The following is a 24,915-nucleotide window of genomic DNA, read 5'->3' as shown; positions in this document are numbered from 1 at the left end:
TCCCTTTCCCTCGGTCCATATCCATCTGTTTACAAACATGCTTAGCTCTAGCAATCCTTAAAAAAAAATCCTTTGACCCTTCTATCCCATCAAACTGCCATCTATTCTTTTTCTTTTTCCCATATTCTTGAGTGTGGTGGGGAAGACAGCTTGGAAGAGCATCCATAAATGCTACCATGGCTTGTTACCCACTTCGCCATCAACCCCTTGTTATTTGGCTTCTGGCACTACTGTAACTGCTCTCAAAGCAGATTTGCTGGCAAGGTTTGTGTCCCCTGCTTACCCTCACATTTAGATCTAGAACTGAAAGGGACCATAGCTGTCTAATGTAAACTGAGGACTAGGCAGAGTAAGTGATTTTAATTACGTCAGGTATGAAGTACAAACCAGTGCTTTGGCTCCAAATCCATTTTTTCTACCATAATCTGTAAGGTAAATATATGGTAAATTCCTTCTATTCTTTTATACTTTGAAAAATAATGTCCTTTCTTGATCACCTTCCCTGACAATATTGAAAAACCAAACCTTGGAGCAAAAAACCAGTCCCCACATTGACCATTCCAGAGCCAAATGGAATAAGGAGTAAGAAAAAAGGGGACACTAGTCCACTCATAGCCTTATACATTTATACATACATGTACATCATACTCTCTATATATTTGAGAGCATCGAGGGAAGACCAGCACTTCTGTGTGAAGACTTGCCCATTCCTGTTCTGGACTGCTCATCCCCCTTTGGTGTTCACCCTCCACACAGTTCTAACATCATGCACAGGGGCCACTCTCTGGTCAGCAGCTCACCAAATAGGCTAAATCAATTTGAGGGTAACCGACAAGCCTCAAAAACATGAGTTAGAGGGACTTGTATTCCTAGCATGTAAAGGCATCCAGTCTAAATGGGAGGATCACAAAAATTTGTTCATCTGATTCTGCCAGACCATCTCAAATGCCTTCTAATTCTTGAAAGTTGTATACCTTACTCCCCAATTTCAAGTTCTTCCCCTCTTGACTTTTGAGGCATTTTGTCTTATTTCTCCTTCATTCTCTATTCTGTATGAATGGTTAGTTTTTCCATTTCATATATGAATCACATCCCCTCAGGCTGAATTGTAAATAAGGTCCATGACCTCGGGGACCACATGATGATATCTGTTTTCCCCAGCACCTAGTCCAGTGCTTAACTGGGAGCCAGTAATTATAATCTGATTAAGGGTGTAGTGAAAATAGAATAGAGAGGATGGAGGTGGACAGTATTGTGGAGATAGGCTGTCGGTTGAATGAATGAGTGAATAACCACTTAAGACTGACCCTTTAGGAGGTAATTAATTGGGCTTAGGAGATAGCAGTGTTGAGAGACGTTTTAGGGATTTAATTGTGGGGTTAGAGGAAGATAAATACTTCCAGGTTCTTTAAGTTTATTATATATAATAGTTATACATATGTAATTTTATTATATACAGAATTGCTGTCCTGGGGAATTTTCTGCTTTTGCTTTGTTTGCCTCCTCACTGCACTGCCTTCTTCCCGCAGGAAACAAGTCAGATCTAAGTGACCTTCGGGAAGTCCAGTTGACGGAAGCCCAGCTCCTGGCCGACCGTTACGAAATCCTCTGCGCCATCGAGACGTCTGCCAAGGACTCCAGCAACGTGGAGGAGGCCTTTGTGAAGATGGCCACCGAGCTCATGATGAGACACGGGGGCCCCGTGTTCAACGAGAAGAACACTGGCAACATCAAACTGGACAGCAAGGAGGTGGCGGAAGGCTGGGGCTGTGGCTGCTGATGGCAGCGGGTCTGGGCAGTGGGCACTGAGGGAGTGAGACAGTGCTAATACTGTAGTGTCCTTTGATCTAATGCTAAGTAGTGTTAATTGCAATAACTCCTACCCCAAAATGGGGGACCAACAATTCTGTAGCAGCAAGAGCAGTTATGATTGTGCTTTGCTGATTTTTTTCTTACTTAAAGGGACATAGAAAAGGCAATTGGGTCTACTGGTATGGCCATAATAAGGGGGAAGTTCTCCTTCAGGAAGGATTAGGGGGAGGGGGGTTAACTTATTCCTTTGTCTCCTTTGCTCTGAAGATGACCAGTAGCCTTACTGATTCGGTGACTTTGGTGTAGATGCAGGGAGGAGGAAGGAAGGGCAAGATTTTCTCCCCTCAGATTCATTTGAGATAGTTTCTACTCAGCCCCAGCATCCTTTGTCTGTGTCCCTTTAAAACCTTCACGTTGCAGGAGCCATCCAAGCGCCTACTAAGTTAGCTGGTGGGGCAAGAGGAGAGAATTGTCCTCAGCTCTGAAAGGGAATTGATACCCACTGAGATGAGGTACGACTTCCCCCTGCCAGTCCTGGTTTCTGTCATGTTATTCTGATCATCCAGATATTTTTAAATTATTTTTTTTTAGGTTAATGGCCCACAAGTGAATTAGAGTTTGAATGGGATTTAAGTCCTTTTCCTCCCCTTCCTTTTACCCTATATTTGGTTTTCATACTATTTTGATAGGTCGTTTTCAAGTGACTCTGGTTTCTTTTCTTGGCCCGAGAGTCAATGACCCCTTTCCAGGGCCACCCCTTGTGTAAACAGAATTGGATGAGCAGGGTGTGGGGAGGGCCATCTTGGTACCCATCACCTTAGCTCAGACTCCCCTCTTCCTGAGTGTGGGGACCCAGTGGGAAGCTGGGAAGAGACCAGACTGCCTTGTTCTAGCTTAGAAAGCTTTGCTCTTCCAGTTCTAAAAATGCCTTTTCTTTCTGCCCCGGTGTTTTTTAAAGGTAAATTTTAAAGTAATGAAATTCAACAGCTCAAGTGTTCTGAGGAGCAGGTAGGGAGGGTGGGGAGATTCCGACAGTCATGAGTATTCCTTCTCAGCCTGAGAAGGCTTATATTTTTAGAAGAATTGTAAATACCCCAAAAGCACAAGGGGGGTACAAGGTTCTTCCAATTTGCTTCTCACTCATGGTTAGGATAGGGAAGAACACTGAGGTCCAGAGATTAACTTGAGCTTTTGAACATTTCCATTCAGAGCAGTTCCCTACAGCTCAACACACAGGAAAGAGATAGGGTCAAAGTTGGCACCCAGCCATACCAGCTTCCTCTCTCTGGTTTCTAACAAGGTAGGCCCAGAAATTCCCCTCTGTTTCTTTGAAACATTAGCTTTTCCTCCAGACAAATCTGCTAAAACAATGTTGAAGAAGTGCATTCTATCTCTAAATGAAAAATGATTTAAAAAACAAAAACCCTCCCTCTTTGTAGAATTTAAACTTGCTCTTCCAAGTACCATAGGTGTCTTAGAAATTTGTGAACCCCTGAGTAGCAGCATTGAAGCTGTCTTAGGGCATCCTCACAAACCTGCTTGTATCATTGGGACCTGCACAGAAATGGCCAGCCCATGGGCTGTTTATATACACAGGCTGTTGTGTCAGCAAGTCCTTGTTTGTCCCTCTATGGCAAGTCAACCGTGACCTGTCCATCACTGCCTCCTTCTTCCCAGATATCCTAGTTCTGAGCCACCTCTGACTTTGAAACTCCCTCAGGACCCTACTTAGAGGGACAGTTTTTAACTTTTAATAATCTGTGAGGTTAATGGAACATAAGACTGCTTGTGCTGTATCTTCATTTCTGAAGTGAATCTGAACATATTCTCTAGGGCCCTATTTTTGTTACCCCATTGCAGAACTTTGAGGAGCAAAAAATAACCCGTACTTGGCTTTACCACTGTGTAACTCTGTCTTCCTCCTAATAATACAGGCAGCTTTGTGTCCTCAGATCCTTTCTTTGGATTTCAGGTTATGAATTCCCTACATTCATCCCTGAAGGAGGTGGGTTCTGGGACCTGCTGTCTCTCCCTTCCAGGGTTAGTCCTGGGGATGGGTGGAACAAAGCCAGACTGGCTGCAGATACTGCTGGCCCATCCCAGCTACTTTCTGGAAAGTAGTGTTGAACCCAGATGGAGTTCTGATAGTTTGTCTAGGGAAGGAGATCCTTCTCTCCTCCCAGATCTCTCCCAGGTCACAAAGCTGCCAATAGGAGATTCAGGGCCCCAAGATATCTCGACTTTGCCAGGATCTACTGCCAAAATCTTGGATTCCGCTAAATTATTCTGAGGGTGGCTGTGGGTTAGTTGCCTCTTATGTGAGATAAGGGGACAGAAGGCTTTTTTTCTTGGTCTGGGTTCCCCAACAAAGGTGCCTGATATCAGTGCACAGAAGCCAGTACAAAACCACGTAGCTAGACCGTTCTCCAAGGTGCATCTGAGATTCGGATTTGGAAGAGGTCCCTTTTAATAGTCAAGGAGGAGGGAAGAAAGGGCTTCATTCTGATCCTGCTATACACTTCACCCATCCTTGGGTCTTGGGAAAGAAAACTACCCAAAATCACTATCTGGAGCCAGATCTTTCTCACCTCACAAGGTTATTATGAAGAAAGGGCTTCTTTCTACTGACTTTTTCTATGTGACACAATCCATTTTATTCCTTGGAGTAAAATGTGGGACCAATGGTTTTTCCTTAGCACATAATGATGGCTATTTCCCCTAAGCTGAAGATATCACTGTTACTCAAGACCATCATCCACTGTAGAATTCTCTTTCCTATGAATGCACAAGTTGGCTGTTTGTCAGCCCACAGCCAGAACTATAGCTTGCCTCCCAATCTTTTCCTTTTCAACCCCTATAGAGCTGCCAAACTAGCTTGCTGTGCATTTTGTGCTTGGGCTGAGAAAAAGGGCTTTGGTTAAAAATGTGTGCCTTGATCACAAGACCATTGTCTGGAACAGGAGATTCGTGGTTCTCTTGTAAGAGAAGGAAACTCCTGGTATCTATTGTGGCTTGCTGTTCTTAAACTAAAGCCAGATCCCTTCCTCTATTTCTCTTGACATCATGTCTTTTCATTTCAGCCACCCATGTTGAGTAAAAATTAAGGCTATTTTTAAACTCCTTTGTCCCCCAAACCCAGTTTCTCCTATTTCTCTCTGTGGCACCTTTAGAAACCAAAGTTAGCCTTGTCTTGCTTCCCAAATCCAATCAGTTGCTAACCCTCCAACTTCTGGCAGCCCTACAGGCTTTGGATCACCTCAAGCCTGGATTACAGTAATAACCCCTTCATTGCGCCTCTGCCTGCCACCCCTGGAGCACGCCGCCGTACCGGATTTAGCTTGTTGTACATCTAAATTCCCTTTGATATCGCCCATATATGCGCCTTTGCGTGCTGAGTAAATCCCAAATTCAGCCTACTCTTCAAGGCCTTCCATTATTTTTCCAGTCCTGACATTCTGCCCTTCCTGGAAGGTGCCCTGGAGCGTACCAGCCACCGTTCTCCATCTATCCTGACCCCCCTGTAAGGCCCTGATTAAAGCCTCAACCTTCCTTTCCAGTACCAAGTTCTCTCTTGGTACTTACTGGCATAGAGTGGTGATGGTCTGGAGTGGATGGCTGCCTGCTTGTAAGGTACAAGCACCCCATCTTAACTTAGCCTCGCCCTAGGGTCTAGCACAGCACCATTGGGAGGTTCTAAGTGTATCAAATATACAAATCTAAAAGGAACTGGGGAAGTAGTTTTCATTCCACTTGAGCCTTTGGAAGAGCAAATGAGAAGAGTGAGATCTTGTTCTTTCCATCAGCTTGTTTACCCATCAGACTGCTGGGTAACTGGAGGATTTGGCCAAGGAGAACTCCAGCCTTCCCTGAAACGCCTCCCCCACCTAGAGTGAGGAGAACCTGTTCTAATCTCTTCCTTGTTTATAAATTACCAAAGAGCAGGAGGAGGAGCTGCTCGGGCCCAGTGCAGCCAGCCAGGCCAGCGGGGGAGGTTGGCTGTTCTGGAAGCAAACAGCCCGAAGTGGACACTGGCTTCTGGGGGACAGGCCGCGCCAGTTTGGGTTCAGCTGGAGTTAACACAGCCCAGGGAAGCCGGGGATGGCCATGGCCTTGTCCTAGCACCATGTCGGGGTTCAGTGGGTTTGCCCCCTGATCTCCCAGGTCTCTCAACTGTAATCTTGGCCATCTGCTGAGATAGCTTGTCCAATAACCAGGGTTTGCATGTTGTAATGTATTTAAAATAGAAACTGGAAACAGATTTGGGCATTCTCTACTCTGAGGAGGTAGGGGTGAGGAATCATTCCAAGACTGTAGGATTTTTTTTTTTCATTTTTGTGAAACTGCCATCCTCCACATAGATCTGCCCTGAATCTAAGGGAGACTCATAGATGCCCCCAGACTGATAGCAGTCTGTCTGTTGCTCCCTCAAGGACAGAAAGTTGAAATCCAGCAAGGATTCTGGATTGCTGATGAGTGTGGGAGGGAAGAAAGTTCTTAATTCATATTGAATTCAATTATTTCATTTCCAAAATTACTTCAGAGATGACAGTGTTGGGTGGCCACCTCTTGGGGTCCCCCTTTTCTGTCCCATTCTCTGTCCTGTAGCTCCTCAGTCACTTTTCTCCTCAGGAGAACGTGGGGAACCATTCACTTTTTTTGACTTGACCTACCTGGAAAAGGCCAAGGCAATTTGGAATATGAGGCCTTGAGAGTGAACTTTGTATACTTTAGTCATTTTTTTTTGATATTTTACCTTTCATCTATTTATGGATTTATAAACTTTATTAATAAAAATGTTTATTTTTAAAAATATGAAACTTGCCTTTTGGAAAATTTTAGCAGAACCAGAGTTGCTACACCCATGTACGCCATTAAACAGATTTCATTAAAGAAAAGCAGACCTGCACAGATCTTTGTTGTTTCTCCATCAGCGTTTCCCACTCGCATTAGGTTCAAGCTAAAGTAACCACATCCCCAGCCAGACCTACATTTCCTGGCAGGTAGGAGAGTGTATGTCTATGAGTGTGTGTAACTTTTATGGGTAGAGGGATTTTGCCTTTTCCCTCAGAAAACTAGTCCAAAGAGCCACCAAGGAATAAATTTTTCCCAAGATACTATATGAAACCCTGCTCAAAATTTGTGGTGGGGATATGAATCCTGGATTTCAGTCAGAATTAACAATTTTCAAAATTGAAATCTTTGGAGTTTTAATAACTCCATTTTAGAGAAAATGGCAGAAGTGAACAGCTTTGAACAGCTTCCCTCCCTGGTCCACTCTTTCCCCTACACACGTCATGCTGGTTTTTCACCCCAAATGCTTCACTTCCTGAATTTCAGTTTCTTTGCAGCCATAGACCAAGTCCTTAACTATGTGTCAAGCACTACACTAAGATAGAAATATAAAAGCAAAGAAAGTTACTAGCTTGAGGACCTCATATTCTACTAGAAACAATAGCCTATTTGTTCAGTATAGAGGGAGTGCCTGACCTAGAGTCAGGAAGAGGAATTAAAATTTAGCCTCCCCCTTGGACAAGTGACTTAACCTATCTGCCTCAGTTTCCTTAACTGTAAAATGGGCACCCTCCTCCCCAGGACTGACAGCCAAGTGAGGTAATTATAGAGTGCTTAGCACAGTGCCTGGCATATTGTAGGCATTTAATAAATGCTTGTTTCCTTCCTTTCATAGAGAGGCAGAGATGGTGATTGATTAGGCCACCAGAAGAATACTATAAGAGTACTGTTAATTAATAAATTAAGTGCATCGTTCCAGAACGGCAATGGGGCTTTACCCAATACAGAGCTATTCCCCAGTCTAGGAAGATTAGCACAGGAGCAGGAAGTGAAGCAAAGCATGAGAAGACCCTTCCAAATCACCTACTGGGAAAGGAGAAGAGCCAAATAATGAGTCATGTTGTACAAGCATTTTTTTTTTCCCCTTCAGAATCATGCTTTTAAAATGCATGCAGTAAAATACACAGGATATTAAAAGAGACCAATTATACCGAGTTATAATTTTTTTGTACTTTAGTCATGTCTGACTCTTCATGACCCTGTTTGGAGTTTTCTTGGCAAAAGTGTTGGAGTGGTTTGCCATTTTTTCACCAGCTTATTTTACAGATGAGAAAACTGAGGCAAGTGATTTGTCCTGGGTCACACAGCTAGTAAATATCCAAGGCCATATTTGAACTGTGGGACTGCCCTGGCACTCTGTCACCAGTTGCCCAAAGACTGGGCAGAAGGTCTCAGAGAAGAAGGCGGGGACATGGTATCTGCTTCAGACTCCTGGGCTATGGAGACAATGGGATGGCCATTAGTGGTGGGGGAGAGAGCCAGAACTCAAATCCAAACTCCTATTCCTGCTTCCAAGTTCAGTCCTCGAAATTCAGCTCTCAATTCACTGTACCATGAAATACAGAATGGGAAGCAGACAATGGAAGTCATTGCCTGGGGGCAGCCAGTGGGCACTGGCAAAGCCAGCCAAGAGTTAAAACCCTGCTCAGAACACTAATTTTCATCTTAAAGTAAATCTCAGTTCCTTTCATCTTGTCCTCTCATCTGATTCCCCCTTCCCCAACCACCACCCTCCTTCACAGTAGGAACTGAAGGGAAAGAAAATGGGATCACTGGACCATCCTTCATAAGGGCCCCTCTCTGATCCAGTGCCCCTTGGAGACCAAATGATGAGACTGGTGAGCAGTTGGCACCAGATGTTGGGTTTGGGTCATGTGAGGAATCCACAGTGGCCCATTCCTTGACAAAAGGTACATTTATTTGTAAGAAAAGATTACAGATAAAATGAAGAGATAAAATACGACCAGGAGTGATAAATAGGAAATAAATTTGGGATACCATATAAGGAAAAGGGGTTTTAATAATTTAACAACAGTAAAGACAAGTTCCCCAATCTTGGAATTAACCAGGGGAAAGGAAATAATTTATGAGACTAGAAAAGGGACTGAAAGATCACCATAAGGCAGGACGCATGGATGGCAGGGGCCATGGACAGATGTTTAGGGGAAATTTGATCTCTGGATACAGATTACCCAAGACCTCCACAAGGGGTGGGACTGTAAGGCTGAGCCCATCGATGTCCTTCCCTGCTTACCTCAAGAGTATTATCTTAGCACCTCAGGCTTTCTCTACCAACTCACCTAGTAACCCTTAACCTCAGTATATACCTGTCATGTACCTCACCTTATGACCTCATCAGGTCAGTTTGGCTGAACTTTGAGTTGCACCTACATGTGGAAAGTGACGAGTTCCAGGCTTGTAATAGGGAACTCCTTTCAGACACTTATTACTTGGCAAGTCCCTTCACCCTATTTGCCTCAGTTTTCTCATCTGTTAAATGAGCTGGAGAAGGAGATAGCAAATCACTCTAGTATTTTTATCAAGAAAACACTAAATTGGGGTCACAAAGGCAAGGCTGAAACTACTGAACAAGACTTGAGTTGCAATGCCAATGGCTCTTTCCCTTGCTTTGCTCATGATTTGGCCCGGAGATAAAGGAGAACTATAAAGGTAAAAAGCAAAACTCCACGAGCTGGGGAAAGTCCCTGAGGGTCCCCTTTAATACCCAACACTTCCTCAAACCCTAACTCAATCTCCAGGGCTTGTAAGGAAGAGGAACTAGTCTGTTCCTCAGCTTGTCACTGAGCCCAAGGTCTAGATTTGGGTCCCAGCTAGAGACAAAATTGTTTTTTTGTTTTGTTTTGTTTTTAATTTTTATTTTATTTTATTTTATAATAACTTTTTATTGACAGAATCTATGCCAGGGTAATTTTTTTACAACATTATCCCTTGCACTCGCTTCTGTTCCGATTTTTCCCCTCCCTCCCTCCACCCCTTCCCCCAGATGGCAAGCAGTCCTATATATGTTAGATATGTTGCAGTATATCCTAGATACAATATATGTTTGCAGAACCGAACAGTTCTCTTGTTGCACAGGGAGAATTGGATTCAGAAGGTATAAATAACCCGGGAAGAAAAACAAAAATGCAGATAGTTCACATTCATTTCCCAGTGTTCTTTCTTTGGGTGTAGCTGCTTCTGTCCATCATTTATCCATTGAAACTGAGTTAGGTCTCTTTGTCAAAGAAATCCACTTCCATCAGAATACATCCTCATACAATATCATTGTCGAAGTGTATAATGATCTCCTGGTCCTGCTCATTTCCCTCAGCATCAGTTCATGTAAGTCTCTCCAAGCCTCTCTGTATTCATCCTGCTGGTCATTCCTTACAGAACAATAATATTCCATAACATTCATATACCACAATTTACTCAGCCATTCTCCAATTGATGGGCATCCATTCATTTTCCAGTTTCTAGCCACTACAAAGAGGGCTGCCACAAACATTTTGGCACATACAGGTCCCTTTTCCTTCTTTAGTATCTCTTTGGGATATAAGCCCAGTAGCAACACTGCTGGATCAAAGAGTATGCACAATTTGATAACTTGGGGCATAATTCCAGATTGTAGAGACAAAATTGTAAAGTTAATTATCAGTATGGATCTCTTCTCTTCTTTCCCCTTCTCTCCATCACTCAAAATATCAGAAAAGAGGATTCCACTTAGACCTCTTTGGTTCTCTATAAAATGAAGGGATTAAACCAATTTCAATGTTCTTGGGACTTTTATTCAAGCAGGGTTGATGAGAGATGAAACTGTGGCCTGGGGATCTTGACATTTGAAGGTGGCAGGTTGTAAGCCAAAAGGGGTTATAGCTGCTTTGCTTTTATTTTTTTGAGACAGTTTCCAGTTTCTGAGAGTTTCTAGTTTGACAAAAAAGACCCTTGGAAACCGCAAAGCCTTGTTCACGCAGGACAGGAGTGTCCAAGAAGACAGTGTCCTTTCTGAAGCTGTAGGTGCTCACAGCTGTATGATAAACATCTTCAGTCCTTTGGATGGGGCCCAGCCCAGGAAGACACTCTTGAGCAGCCCTAATTGCTGGGGGCGGGGGCGGAGGAGCGGTGAGAGCCCCAGGTTATTCTAGGACACCAGTCCTTGCCTGGCCTCCAGGGTCCCGGAGCAGCTCCCAGGCCACCTCCTTTCTCTTGAGGAGGACTCCAGGGATGGCCTCCTCTCCTTTCTCTGTAGCTTCCAGCTAAACTTTCTCTCCAGGCTGGCCCCATTGAGCAACCACAGGAGATTTCCCAGCTTTGTCCCTCCCTTTCCTTCCATAAGGCAGACACAGCCCTCTGGAGGTTTTAACTAAACAACGAAACTGCTAGAAGCAGTAGGAGAATAGGATAAAAATAACCAACTGGGGAGAAGTTAAAGGGTTCCAAGAAGTCTCAAATGTGCCCCTCCCCCTAAATTATTCCTGGATTTTATTTTAGCATTAAGATGTGTGGGACAGTATGGACCACAAAAATAATCAGAGACTCTCTGTAAGAAAAAGCAAAAAGAGGTTTATTACGATCTGGGGAGAAGGCATCTCCCTCCCATCTGAGATGTTTGTCAGTAAAAGGGAGTACAAATTAAAAATTGCAAAACACAAGATTAAATACCCTGAACACAGAAGCCCCCCCCCATCATTTTCTCCCATTATTTGGGGGAGTCTGGGCTTACATTTTAATCAGAAAGAATAAATTATCTTTAAAAGTGGTACTTAAATGCTAATTAAAAGGTGGTGGGAAGCAGAGGGGACAAACACATGCAATTTTTTAGCTATAGCTCTATTTGTTATTATAAAGTCTCAAGTCACAATGAAGGTATAGTTTAAGACTATATTCCCATGAGAGTGTCTTCACTCAATTAATTTTATACAAAGAGAAAATGGTTTGAAAACTACACAAATTTAAGATTTTATTTACCATTTTCACATGTAGAAAGTCTAACTGTCTACAAAACCTTCAGGGAACAATTTATTCCTTTGATCTTCCTCCTCCTTTGATCTCCCAAAGTATTTATTTAGTATACATGATGCTCATTCTTTATTTTTTTCTTAAAGAGACAATCCTGGTAAATGTCTTGTCCAGGTCAGATTTGACCTCAGCCCCTCCTGACTCTGGGGCCAGTGCTGTCTCCACTGTGCCACATTGCTGCCCATTAATACCACCTTAAAAAAAAAAAAAATCTTGCCTCCTAGACTAGAAGCTCCAAGAGGGCAGAAGTGGTGTTTTATTCATTTTTATCAGCCACCAATGTTTTCTTGAAATATAGCTCTGAAAAAACAGGTTTTTTAAAAAGTCCATTGTGTTTTAAATGAAACAATTTAAATGAAACATTCCTTTAAAACCCAAGTCACTGCGGCTTGCATTGAATAACCAATAATAACCCCAAGCTTTTGTGATTCATTGTTTAGGTTTTGAAAGCTTAGAATAAGTGTAAATATAACCCTAAATATATATTATTTTCTATTTAACTCTCCCAAATTGAAACTATTGTGATGGTAAAAGAGGCCATCTTTTGTCTCAATTCTTACCTAGCCCTTAGTCATTGAATGAGGGTTGCTCTGGACTAACTGAAACTTGGGAAAGACCTTTGGAAAGATCAAGGTCAGCCACGATATCCTGAGTCACTTCTCTTGACTTCTGACTTGCTAATGGACTCTGATAACTCTGGAGGAGAGGTGGAGGCTGAAGACTTTGCTCAGCTCTACCTCACTTAAATCTAACTCAGGCACAGTCAGTATGTCACCCTATACTGTCATTGGTCCTCATTAAGACATATCAACAATAATGCAGCCTTCATCCTACTGTGAGAACTGGATGGGGATTTAATTTCCACAGAGTTACGAAAATTAAATTGGAGAAAGGAAACTTAAACTAGAAAACTGAAACCTAAGAAATGGGAGTCTGGGACCCACAAGGACATCAAAGATCAAAACCAGAGCCCTCTTGACTTCTTTCTTCCCCATAAGAATATAAGCTCCTTGGAAATGGGGACTGGCTATGTAATAAGGGGTGGCAATTCACATTCTGTAATTTCTGTAACACTCAATTCATGGTGAATCAGAGGGGGGACCTGCCCTTCAGGATAGGAAATAAAAGTCCTTTTGGTTTCAAAAGTGTCTTACTAGCCTAGACAACCATTTTTGCAAGAATGTTAAATAAATGCTTCCTGCGTTCATCAGTGTCAACGGTTTTTGGTGAGATAGTCTGTTTCTTATACCCCGACACTTACTGTCTGTCCACCTGGAAGCAAGAAGACAAAACCCTGAGGGGAGAAACGTGACATGTGACCGGTCCACTCAGAAATGGAAATGGCCCAAGAATGCGCTAACAGTAGCACTCTCACATGGTGAGCCTTGATTCCAACCTATCAAGTGCCGCATGTAGCCATCCCAGAGAGAACCCTCCTAGAAAAGGAGCCCACCACTTGCCTCTACCAACAATCGTAAAAGAATTAACAGGGATGGTCCCAAGAGCCCAAGAAATAATATCCTTTCCTCGGCAAACCGAAGCCTCCTCCCTCCCATAATTCAGAAGCAATCCTTGTAAAGATGCGACCTGATCACTCCCAGCTCCTTAGGAATCAGAAAATTCTCATCATCAAAATCCATGATGCCGTGTTAGGCGTTGGGGATAGAAGTACAAAGAATGAAACTAATAGAAAGAAGGAAAAGGAAGGAGCATTTATAAAGTGCCCACTATGCACCAGGCACTGTGCTAAGCACTTTATCATTATTACCTCAGTTGATTCTCAAAACTCTGAGAAAAAGTACTATTATTACGCCCATTTTATACATGAAGACGATGTAATAAAACTGTGTTCCCTGATCTTTGTGGAGGGTGGGCCACTTGGCCTGGGGAAATTCTTTTTTTTTTTTTCTCTGATTCTTTATCCTTCCTTGCTCCATATAAATGGTCCACTTTATTGAAGAGCCAACATATTATTCCTAATATACTTAGGTGTAATTTGGAAAATGATAGTCTTTTTTAAAATTTATTTTTATAATAACTTTTTATTGACAGAATCCATGCCAGGGTAATTTTTTACAACATTATCCCTTGCACTCACTTCTGTTCCGATTTTTCCCCTCCCTCCCTCCACCCCCTCCCCCAGATGGCAAGCAGTCCTTTACATGTTGAATAGGTTACAGTGTATTCTAGATACAATATATGTTTGCAGAACCGAACAGTTTTCTTGTTGCACAGGGAGAATTGGATTCAGAAGGTATAAATAACCCGGGAAGAAAAACAAAAATGCAAATAGTTTACATTCATTTCCCAGTGTTCTTTCTTTGGGTGTAGCTGCTTCTGTCCATCATTTATCAATTGAAACAGAGTCAAAGAAATCCCCTTCCATCAGAATACATCCTCATACAATATTGTTGTCGAAGTGTATAATGATCTCCTGGTTCTGCTCATTTCACTTAGCATCAGTCCATGTAGGTCTCTCCAAGCCTCTCTGTATTCATCCTGCTGGTCATTCCTTACAGAACAATAATATTCCATAACATTCATATACCACAATTTACTCAACCATTCTCCAATTGATGGGCATCCATTCATTTTCCAGTTTCTAGCCACTACAAACAGGGCTGCTACAAACATTTTGGCACATACAGGTCCCTTTCCCTTCTTTAGTATTTCTTTGGGATATAAACCCAGTAGTAGCACTGCTGGATCAAAGGGTATGCACAGTTTGATAACTTTTTGGGCATAATTCCAGATTACTCTCCAGAATGGCTGGATGTGTTCACAACTCCACCAACAATGCATCAGTGTCACAGTTTTCCCACATCCCCTCCAACACTCGTCATTATTTTTTCCCGTCCCCTTAGCCAGTCTGACAGGTGTGTAGTGGTATCTCAGAGTTGTCTTAATTTGCATTTCTCTGATCAGTAGTGATTTGGAACACTCTTTCATATGAGTGGTAATAGTTTCAATTTCATCATCTGAAAATTGTCTGTTCATATCCTTTGACCATTTATCAATTGGAGAATGGCTTGATTTCTTATAGAGTCAATTCTTTATATATTTTGGAAATGAGGCCTTTATCAGAACCTTTGATTGTAAAAATGTTTTCCCAGTTTATTGTTTCCCTTCTAATCTTGTCTGCTTTTGTTTTGTTTATACAAAAACTTTTCAATTTGATATAATCAAAATTTTCTATTTTGTGGTCAATAGTTCTTCTTTGGTCATAAATTCCTTCCTCTTCCACGGGTCTGAGAGGTAAACTATCCTATGCTCTTCCAATTTATTTATCATCTCATTCTTTATGCCTAGGTCATGAACCCATTTTGACCTTATCTTGGTGTACGATGTTAAGTGTGGGTCAGTGCCTAGTTTCTGCCATACTAATTTCCAATTTTCTGCTGGGTCATTTTAGTTCTCAAATCCAGTTTTCCTGGAGCGGGGGATTGGGGACCTATGGTTCTAACATTACCATTCCTGGTGCCTCTTTTCTTTATTTTGTCTATAAATATATTTATATTTTTGCCAAGGAGAAAGGCCTTGGTGAATTGGTCACATGACCAAACCCCAATTTTGGGAGCAATTGCTTCCATCAATCTCATCAGTTGTATCAGTGGAAATGAAATTAAAGGGTATCACCATCCACTTTCCCACCACATCCATCAGAGGCTTTTCCATCTGCCCCGCAGCTAAAATTTCTTATGGACTTTGTTTTCTCTTATCAGAATGAGAGAAAGGGCTCCAGAGAAAGGACTCCTTCCTTTTTCTATGCTCAAGAGTTTAGCCCAGTGATCTGCAAATTGTCAGCACTTGACACTTTACATATTGTAAAAAAGGAATGGTTGATGACCTTACTAATCACCTTGATTTGCTCAAACTCCTTTACTACCCAGAAGGACTGACCTAGGAACCAGACACAAGTAAGCGCTCCTTGCTGAACATAACCCAAGTTCTTTGTGGTATTGGCTTACCGAACCCAGAACCCTTGCTAGCCAGATAACCAGCTCAGACTGATTCATGTCAGCTCCCAGTTCTGGAAAACCTAAAGCTTGTATATACACGCCCGCTTATTTGGGAGGAATAAAGCCATGGATTCAACCTGTTTTATCTTTCTTAAACTGAACTCTTGGGGAATTGGGGGAAAAAAAGTTCACATTAACTTCCTGAATGCTTACGTCAGAACCTAACAAATAGTCAATATTCAGTAAAGGCTGATAAATGAATGAAGGAATGAATAGGTTATTTATTCCCATTTTTAAGATCAGAGATTTAGAGTTAAAAGAGGCATTCTAGAACATCTAGACCAATTCTGAGATTAAAAAAAACTTTCTCAAGAAGACTCACGTTCAAGTGTTGACCTAAATACTAATACACTGTAAAAGCCTTAGTCACTTAAAGTACCCAACTTCAGTTTCCTCTTATAAAACGAGGATAATAATAATAATACCTACTCTAGCTCACAGAGTTGCTGGGAAGTTCAAATGAGATAACAAAATGTAAAAATTCTTTGGAAATCTTAAAGTGGTGTATACATTGCTAGTAATTATTATTTGGAAACAGGTCCTTCAACTCCAAATGCAGAATACTTTCCTCTGGATTTCAATGATTCCCAACTAACCTAGTAAATAGTATTCTAGTTGAAATGAGAATGTTTAACATAAAATGTCAAAGTCTTTCAGTAGTAGAGGAGCAGAACTCTGGAATACTTAAGACCAAAGAATACACAGTCTTTTAAAACTTCTAAAAGGTTAGCTCTCCTCTTTCTCCTCTCTTCTCTCTGTCTTGCTTTCTCTCTCTGTGTGTGTGTCTTTCTCTCTGTCTTTCTCCTCTGTTTCTCTCATTCTCTCACTTTACAAGGCAATTTGGATTATGTGACTTGACCAATGTCACACATAGTAAGTGTTAAATGTCTGAGGCTTGGATTTGAACTTGGGTCCTCTGACTTGTGAACCGTGTTCTATCCACTGTACCATTAGCTGCCCCAGTTTAACTTTCTTTTAGGAAAAAAAAAATTTTTTAAACAAATATAACAGTCACAAACAGTCCAAGATACAAAGAAGAAAAAAGAGGATGCTAATTTCTTTTGGGAATTCAGCCTGCTTTGTAATGGTGTCACAATTCCTTGGCTAAGGAGAAAAAAAAAAAAGGAAAAGAAAAATCCAAAGTTCAGCATAGTAGTGATGAGGTACAAGAAGTCATAAAGGTGGGGAGTCGTCCCGAAATTCACAGACTCAGACCACTTTCCAGCCAAGGGGAAAAAGTTTTATTGGGAGGCGGCTCTCCACTTTGGGCTTTCCAATGATGGGATGGATAGACCCCAGCACAAGGACCTTGGTAGCAAGCCAGTGGTTGGGTTTTATCCTGTTGAATTTCTTGCATTGTCAGGATTGAGCTATCTTGAACTGCCTTGGTCACTATCTACAATCTGAAGGCCAAGGAATCCAAGTCAATCCCCAAGACTGTTTTGTATAAACATACCTTAATCCTGGATGACTTTCTGAAGTAAGTAACTAGCATAGTTAACATACTTTGAGTCCTTGTCTATAAAAAAGGACTCGATAAAAGAGTCCCTATTTCCCAATGTAAATTGTAAATTCTCCTTGTGAACTTAACCCAACTTATGGCATCTTCCCCCTTGTAAATTTTGAGTTCTTTAGGAACTTTGCTTTCCTTATGGCCTCATAATAAAGCTTTTGCTCCTTGATTGGAAAGTGGAATTCTTTCTGGATGACCCCTCTTATGACTTCTTGTACCACATCCCCACTATGTTATAGAACTTTTGTTTTCTCCATCAGTTTTTCCACTAAATCAACCTTTTGTTTTCTCTTGTAGAAGGTTAACTCTTCAGAGATCATGTTAAAAATATAACTCTCCCTTATATCCATCCTCCCACCCACCCCAACCCTTGGGGGGGGGAGGGGTAGGAATATATCTTGATAATACTTTGTAGAGATCTATGGTCTTGGGCTGCAATCCTCTGCAGTGACTCAATCCTGAAATGGGGTAATTCCAAAAGTCTTAAAAATGACTGGAAACTGAAAGCTCAACCAGATTGAAAAGGGAGATACTAGAAATTTCTATGTGTCCTTCCTAAAGACCCCAGCCCAGTCTCCTCTTTATTGTTCTCTACCTCAACTGGGGATTACCTAGTTTTTTATAGCCACATGTTGCTCTGAGTTTGAGTCAGGACTTAACCTGTACCTGGATCGTGAGCTCCTGGAAGACAAAGAACTATCTTCTTCATCTCTGTCTCCCCACTCAGTACAGAGTACAGGGCTTTGTGTTGGAAGGTTTCTGAGCAGTCTTTTAGTAGGAAAAATCTGCCTTTCACAGATGAAGCTAGAGAATGAAAAGGAGTCAGGAAAAGAACTGCGACTCAAACCTTGACCCAGAAAAAGAACCAGCATTCTTTTTGGCACTTCTAGGCAATGTGTAAATATCTGTCCCCTATTTTGTTAGATAAATGATTATCCTCTTGTCCCACAACAGGCATACATCAATCAATAAATATGTATTAAGTGCACCTATGTGCCAGGCGCAGTGCTGAAGAGTGTCTGTGAGATAGGGTAGCTCACTATAAAAACATGGGATTTGGTGACAATTACTTGTCATATTACCTTTTTATTTTCAAATACATGTAAAGATAGTTTTCAACATTCATCCTTGCAAAACTTTGTGCTCCATATTTTTCTCCTTCCTTTCCCCACCCCCTTTCTCTAGACAGCAAGTAATCCAATATAGGTTAAACATGTGCAGTTCTTCTATACATATGTCCATATTTGTCATGCTGCACAGGAAAAATCAGATCAAAAAGGGAAAAAAGTAAGAAAACAAAAAGCAAGCAAACAACAAAAAAAAGTTGAAAATACTATGTGGTGATCCACATTCAGTCCCCATAGTCCTCTGTCTGGATGCAGATGGCTCTCTCCATCACAAGCCTATTGGAATTACTTTGAACCATCTCATTGTTGAAAAGAGCCATGTCCCATCACAGGTTAATCATCACATATTGTTGTTGCCATGTACAATGATCTCCTGATTCTGCTCATTTCACTCAGCATCAGTTCATGTAAGTCTCTCCAAGCCTCTCTGTATTCATCCTGCTGGTCATTTCTTACAGAACAATAATATTCCATAATATTCATGTACCACAATTTATTCTCCACCACGCAGTTTCCACTTCCTGGCCATTATCAAAAAAGCTGTTATATTTTTTCACATATGGATCCCTTTGGGATGTAAGCCAAGCAGAAACACTGCTAGATCAAAGAATATGCATAGTTTGATAACTCTTTGGGCATAGTTCCAGATTGCTCTCCAGAATGGCTGGGTCTGTTCACAACTCCACCAACAATGTATCAGCGTTCCAGTTTCCCACATCCCCTCTAATATTCGTCATTATCTTTTCCTGTCATCTTAGCCAATCTGACCACTATATAGTGGTATCTCAGAGTTCTTAAACAGTTATTGTGACTGGCTAGCTGCTGCTTGTATAACTTGGACACATTATAAGTTTTTTCATCACCCTTAAAAAAAAGTGAAGGGATTAGAGTTGATGACCTCTGTGGTCACTCCCAGCTTTGAAATCTATAAGTAGGGCCACTACTTAGTTTGACACTGTGTGAAGTTGGGCAACTAATAACTTTTGAGGATGTCAGTTTTCTCATCTATAAAATGGGACATTTGGGCAGAGGTGTGTTGGTAAAGATTTAAAGACCAGCTTTCAAAGATATAGATATATATGTATGTCTCTATATATATAGACAGATAGATGTGCATGTAAGTACTCTGGACACTTAGCCAAGTCTACAAAGTTTAATTTGCATTATTTACATGTTAGCCATTACTTTAAGTCTAGACAATCAATAAAACATTAAGACTAATCTTGATCTTTATCATTTGTCTTTATTGGACATAGAAAAGCTTCCACTGAAAATTTAGTGGAGCTGTGTATAAATTGATTTCCTCCTCCTGATCTGTTCACTTCACTCTGCATCAGTTTATACAAGTCTTCCCAGGTTTCTCTGGAGCAATTCTCTTCATCATTTCTATCATGTTTCTATACCATATCTAGTTTTGCTATTTCTCAATTGATAGGTACCTAAGTCCCAATGTTATTATATTATGCTTGTTACATGGAGTTGTGAAAGCCTTTTTTGTTAAGATATATGTGCAGTAGCCCTGTTTGTAGTGGCTAGAAGCTGGAAAATGAATGGATGCCCATCAATTGGAGAATGGCTGGGTAAATTGTAGTACATGAATGTTATGGAATATTATTGTTCTGTAAGGAAAGATCAGCAGGATGATTTCAGAAAGGCCTGGAGAGACTTACATGAACTGATGCTAACTGAAACGAGCAGAACCAGGAGATCATTATATACCTCAACAACGATACTGTTTGAGGATATATTCTGATGGAAGTGGATCTCTTCGATAAAGAGAGCTAATTCAGATCAAAGATAGACAGAAGCAGCTACACCCTAAGAAAGAACACTGGGAAATGAATACAAACTGCTTGCATTTTTTTTTTCTTCCCGGGTTATTTATACCTTCTGAATCCGATTCTCCCTGTGCAACAAGAGAACTGTTCAGTTCTGCACACATAAATTGTATCTAGGATATACTGTAATCTATTCAACATGTAAAGGACTGCTTGCCATCTAGGGGAGAGGGTGGAGAGAGGAAGGGGAAAAATTGGAACAGAAGTGAATGCAAGGGATAATGCTGTAAAAAAAAAATTACCCTGGCAAGCGTTCTATCAATAAAAAGTTATTTTAAAAAATAAAATAAAATAAAATTGCTCTCTCTAAAAAAAAAAAAAAAAGATATATGTGCAGTAAATAAATACCTGCTCTATACCCAATTTAAATTGTACAATGATATCTTTCTACTCCCACTTTAGGGAGGTCTTACATATGAACCAAACTGAAAGTGATTTCTGCCTCCCTACCTCCCCAGGTGCCAAGGACCGGGGTGGGGGATACATACCTCCTCTCCTTAAAGGCCAGGATCCCTTAGGCCATGAGTTCAGAGCACAGAAGAGGGTGCAGCGTTCCAGCCCCCCTGGGCCCAGCAGCATTTATCATTCTTAGACTACGAAATGTAGGTTGTAGCAAACAGCCAGAACAAAAGAAGTTTAATCCGTGACATACCCTATGACAAAAAGCATTGACTCTGAGTTCAAATCCAGCCTCTAACTTCTGTGATAGTGAACAAGTGACTTAAACATTTGAGGCAATAGTTTCCTCCTTTGTAAAATGAGATGGTTGTACCAGATAATTTCTAGTATACTTTTCAACTGACTTTTTTTTTTTTTTTTTGAGGAGATAGCACATTGGCGTTTCCTTTCTATCGATCGTGAATTTAACATTTCAAAACATAATGAACAAGAAAGATTATATTAAAAAATGATGAATTTCTATGTTTTTTTTAAAGGATATGTTACATTTCACAAAATAGTCACCAAATGTCTCTGTTTATGTCCCCTTCTATGGTCTTTTTACTTTCTCTTGTTCATCTAAAAATGCTTCATTTTTTTCTCCCTTTCATTACTGGCTCTTTCCTTAGATGCCCTCTAGTGGTAAGAGAGCTAAGTTAGTGATTCCATCTCCTTCCTCTTAAAAATGATAACTAATATTTACAAAGCCATTACTGGCTCTGGGTTCAGGCCAGAACAGAGCCTGGCATGGAGACCCATGGCATAACCTGGGGGAGAGGAAATACATTCAGAGCCCCATCAAGGCCCACCCTGCTTTTTTTGTTTGTTTTTGTGGTTCATCAAAACTCTTTAAGTGGAATAAACACGGGCAAACAGAAATAACTTTGGTTTTAGCCATTTAAGAGTGGGAGAGAATCCCCACGGCCAGCTAAAATTGACAGATTCCATGTCTTCCAGAGATCTTTGCACTAAAAACATGACTGCTTAGATACATTTCTCTCTCTTAAGCCAAGGGACATTTATTAAAATTGGGACCATTCCATGCAAGATAGAAAATACTTTTCTATTTACATTTTCGAAGATTCCTTTTTTCCTCTGTGCTTATAGGGGGATGCCCATATTTTGGTATGGTATCAGTAGTGGCTTAGTCCTAACATAGAGGAAGAGTAACTTCATTGAGTCATTCTGAATATTCCAAAGTTATCCAAATATTCACACAGCCACGAGAAATAGCATGGCCCTCTGGGCTTCAAGGAAATCTTCCCACAAATCCCAGTGGGGGTGTCCACATTAATAATAATAGATATAAGAATATCATTATAATGTGTAATTATATGATAACAATTATATAATAACTGATATAATAAGACACTATATATCATAAATGGGTTTTACACAGCCCCTAGAAAACTTCATGCTGATGACTGTGACTAGGCCCTCTAGAATTCGGGATGCCACTTTTGCAGTTAGGGCAGTGCATGGACAGAGTGCCAGGCCTGGACTCAAAATTGCTCCTCTTCCTGAGTTCAGATCTGGTCTCAGGCACTTGGTAGTTGTGTGACCCTATTTGCTTCAGTTTATTCACCAGTAAAATGAACTGGAGAAAAAAATGGCAACTACTCCAATATCTTTGGCAAGAAAACCCCAAATGAATTAGACTGGGACATGACTGAAATGATTGAACAACAAAAATTCCATGATGAGAACCACTTTTTTTTTTTTTTTTTGGATCACCACTCCCACTATCAATATGGAGGTCTTCCCCCGATCTACAGCTTGCAGCCTAGTCTCAGACATGGAAAAACTAAGTAAGCCAGGATGTGTTCCTAACTTCGAAGCCAGCTCCATCTGCTACAAACCTTCCTATTTAAGTAATAAAGATAAAGGGGAAGGACTGTCCCTTCAGACAGCGAGTTGCCGCCATAGTGCACAGGGGCTGGAGTTTGGAAAACTCAGTTCAAATTTGATCTCAGATATTTACTAACTGTGTGACTCTAGGCCAGTCAGTGTGGGCCCTGGTTCCCTTATCTGCAAAATGAGCTGGAGAGGGAAATGGCAAACCACTCCTGGATTTTTGCTAAAAAAACCCCATAAGGGGTCGCCAAGAGTCAGGTAGGACCGAGCAGCAATACCGTCCCTTTTGTTACTGGTAGCAAGCAGAGAGACTCAAGGGAGCGAGAGTCTGAAATATACTTCAGGGTCTGTAATCCGCCAATGGGGGTACACCCCTTACCCCCCTTTTCATTTGTGCGCATCCTACGCAGCTCTTTGCCCTTGTCTACCATGCCGGGGCCAGGCCTTTTGGGATGTCCTGCTTCTCTTGCACAATTCTTTGGTCAGCTTTGCGGTCTAGCCCATTCATGTCCATGCTGCATTTGTCCACTGCCCTTTGGGTGACCCTTAACTTGGATTCATCAGGAACAATGTCATTCCTACTTTGAAATATACCACAATCAGATTTATAATGTTTTTTAAGTTTTCTTTCCTTTTTTTGGGGGGGATCACCACTCCCACTATCAATATGGTCTTTTTCTCCAAATGGTCAAAAGAGTAAGTTCTTTGATAAATCAGTTGACAAGCTGGTCTATCTCTTTTTTCACAATTAACAAGTTTGATTTGGTTTCTCATGCTTTGCACTGAGGACAGATATACTTTTAATCTAAAAAATCCAATACAAAAGTTTCTTTAGAAAAAATCCAGCTGAGAGAGCTGACCAGTTCCCCCTCCTCAATAAATGAGTGCCTATAATGTTTCACATGTTTAAAAACAGAATTGTCTCTCAGATTATAGTTTCAGCATTAATACACACGAGGGAAAAGAATCAGAAAGGGATGTAAAATGAGCATTTAAAAAAAAGAAAGCCTTCAGGCCCATTCCAAGGTTATGGAAAAAGAACTAAGAGGAAGAAAAGGTAGGAACAACTCCCCGTCCAGTTACTATGTCAGTAAGATGAAAATATACTGTAAATAGACTTTTGTATCTCTATTCCCTGGGTCACAAAAGTTTTAAGCATGTGGTTTGGTCTTGAACTTAGGAAAACTTTTTGTTCCTGATTGTTGAGGATCATGACCCCTGGAAGAGTACCCCTGTAGCAGGGAGGCTGTTGGTATTGTGCCTGCCTTGGGGAAGGATTATGAGCAGTTCACCCTCCACTCCAGTGGTAAATATGAAGCAATGTTCAATCTTCAAGAGGGGAAATGCAACATTTAAGATTCCCTTCAATCATCTACCCAAGCTGGGATGAGACAGTGGAATTCAGAGGACAACAAGGAAAGTCAGAGATCAACAGTCTCCATAAAACAGCTGATGTTGATGCATTCTGAGGTCTAAAATGTTTCAAATGCAATCTCATTTAATCATAGGAATATAGGGGTAACTAGACCAACTCAATAGATCAGATGAGAACATAATTATAAAGTGTTTAGAACTCGGTGGGGCACATAAAAGGTGCTACATAAATATTAATTACTATTGCATACATTTTCTTTAACTCACAGGATCATAGGGGCAGTTAAGTAATGCAGTGGAGCCTGGAGGATCTGAGCACAGTCCTAGCACACAGTGAGGAAAATGGTATAGATCAAGGCTACGGGCAGGGTGCCTGGTGAGGAGAGAGCAGTTAGGTTTCTGGGGACATGCTCACCACTTAAAGAGTACAAGTAGCTATGAAAACAGGGTCAAATGTACCCTGCCCCAGCAGGAAGCCCATACACCTACTGGCAGATGAGGCTTTCTGGGGAGCAAGCACCCCCCTCATTAAAGGGAACTCCTAAGGCCTTATGTGGTAAGTGGGGGCTCAAGAGGACAAAAGAATGGCTAAATGCTGATGTAACTCCACAAATGAAGGCAAATATACAATTCCCCTTGTCCTCAATTCTGATCGCTTGTGACATAATCTTAACAATACAAAGTTTTCACATTAAATCATCTAATCCAAATTGACTCCAAGTTCCATGTTAGTATATGAACTAGTCAGCCTGATAAGATCCTTTATTGGCTTTTCCAGCACCTGTTTTTAAGTGTGATTACATTTTGAATAAACTCAACATGGGGAAGGAACAAAACTCTGATCAAACACAAAAGCTGATGGCCATTCAGCCAAAATTAAAGAGCACATCATACTTTTCAGTTAATAAGCTAAACATGGAAATATTTTGCATGACTTCACACATATAACCAATATCAGATCACTTGTCTTGGGGCAGGAAGAGAGAATTTGGAACTCAAAAAACTTTAAAAATGATTATTAAAACTTTTTTACACATAATTGGGAACATATTTAACCATATCTAAATATA

At 41.0% G+C, this 24,915-nt stretch overlaps 1 protein-coding gene across 2 annotated transcripts in view; it reads left to right on the top strand.

The window, feature by feature from the left end:
- Positions 1–6,718, top strand: part of RAB43 (RAB43, member RAS oncogene family) — a 28,080-nt gene extending 21,362 nt beyond the window's left edge. For both annotated transcript variants that reach the window (XM_051983477.1, XM_051983468.1), the window contains one exon: positions 1,530–6,718. In XM_051983477.1, coding sequence (XP_051839437.1) covers positions 1,530–1,780 — 251 coding nt within the window. In that variant the 3' untranslated portion in view covers positions 1,781–6,718. The remainder of the gene's footprint in view (positions 1–1,529) is intronic.
- Positions 6,719–24,915: the final 18,197 nt, after the last annotated feature.

This window comes from Antechinus flavipes, chromosome 1 (assembly GCF_016432865.1).
Source record: "Antechinus flavipes isolate AdamAnt ecotype Samford, QLD, Australia chromosome 1, AdamAnt_v2, whole genome shotgun sequence".
Classification (NCBI taxonomy): Eukaryota; Metazoa; Chordata; class Mammalia; order Dasyuromorphia; family Dasyuridae; genus Antechinus; species Antechinus flavipes.
Note: the sequence above shows the minus strand (reverse complement) of the source record. Positions and strands in the feature narration are given on the sequence as shown.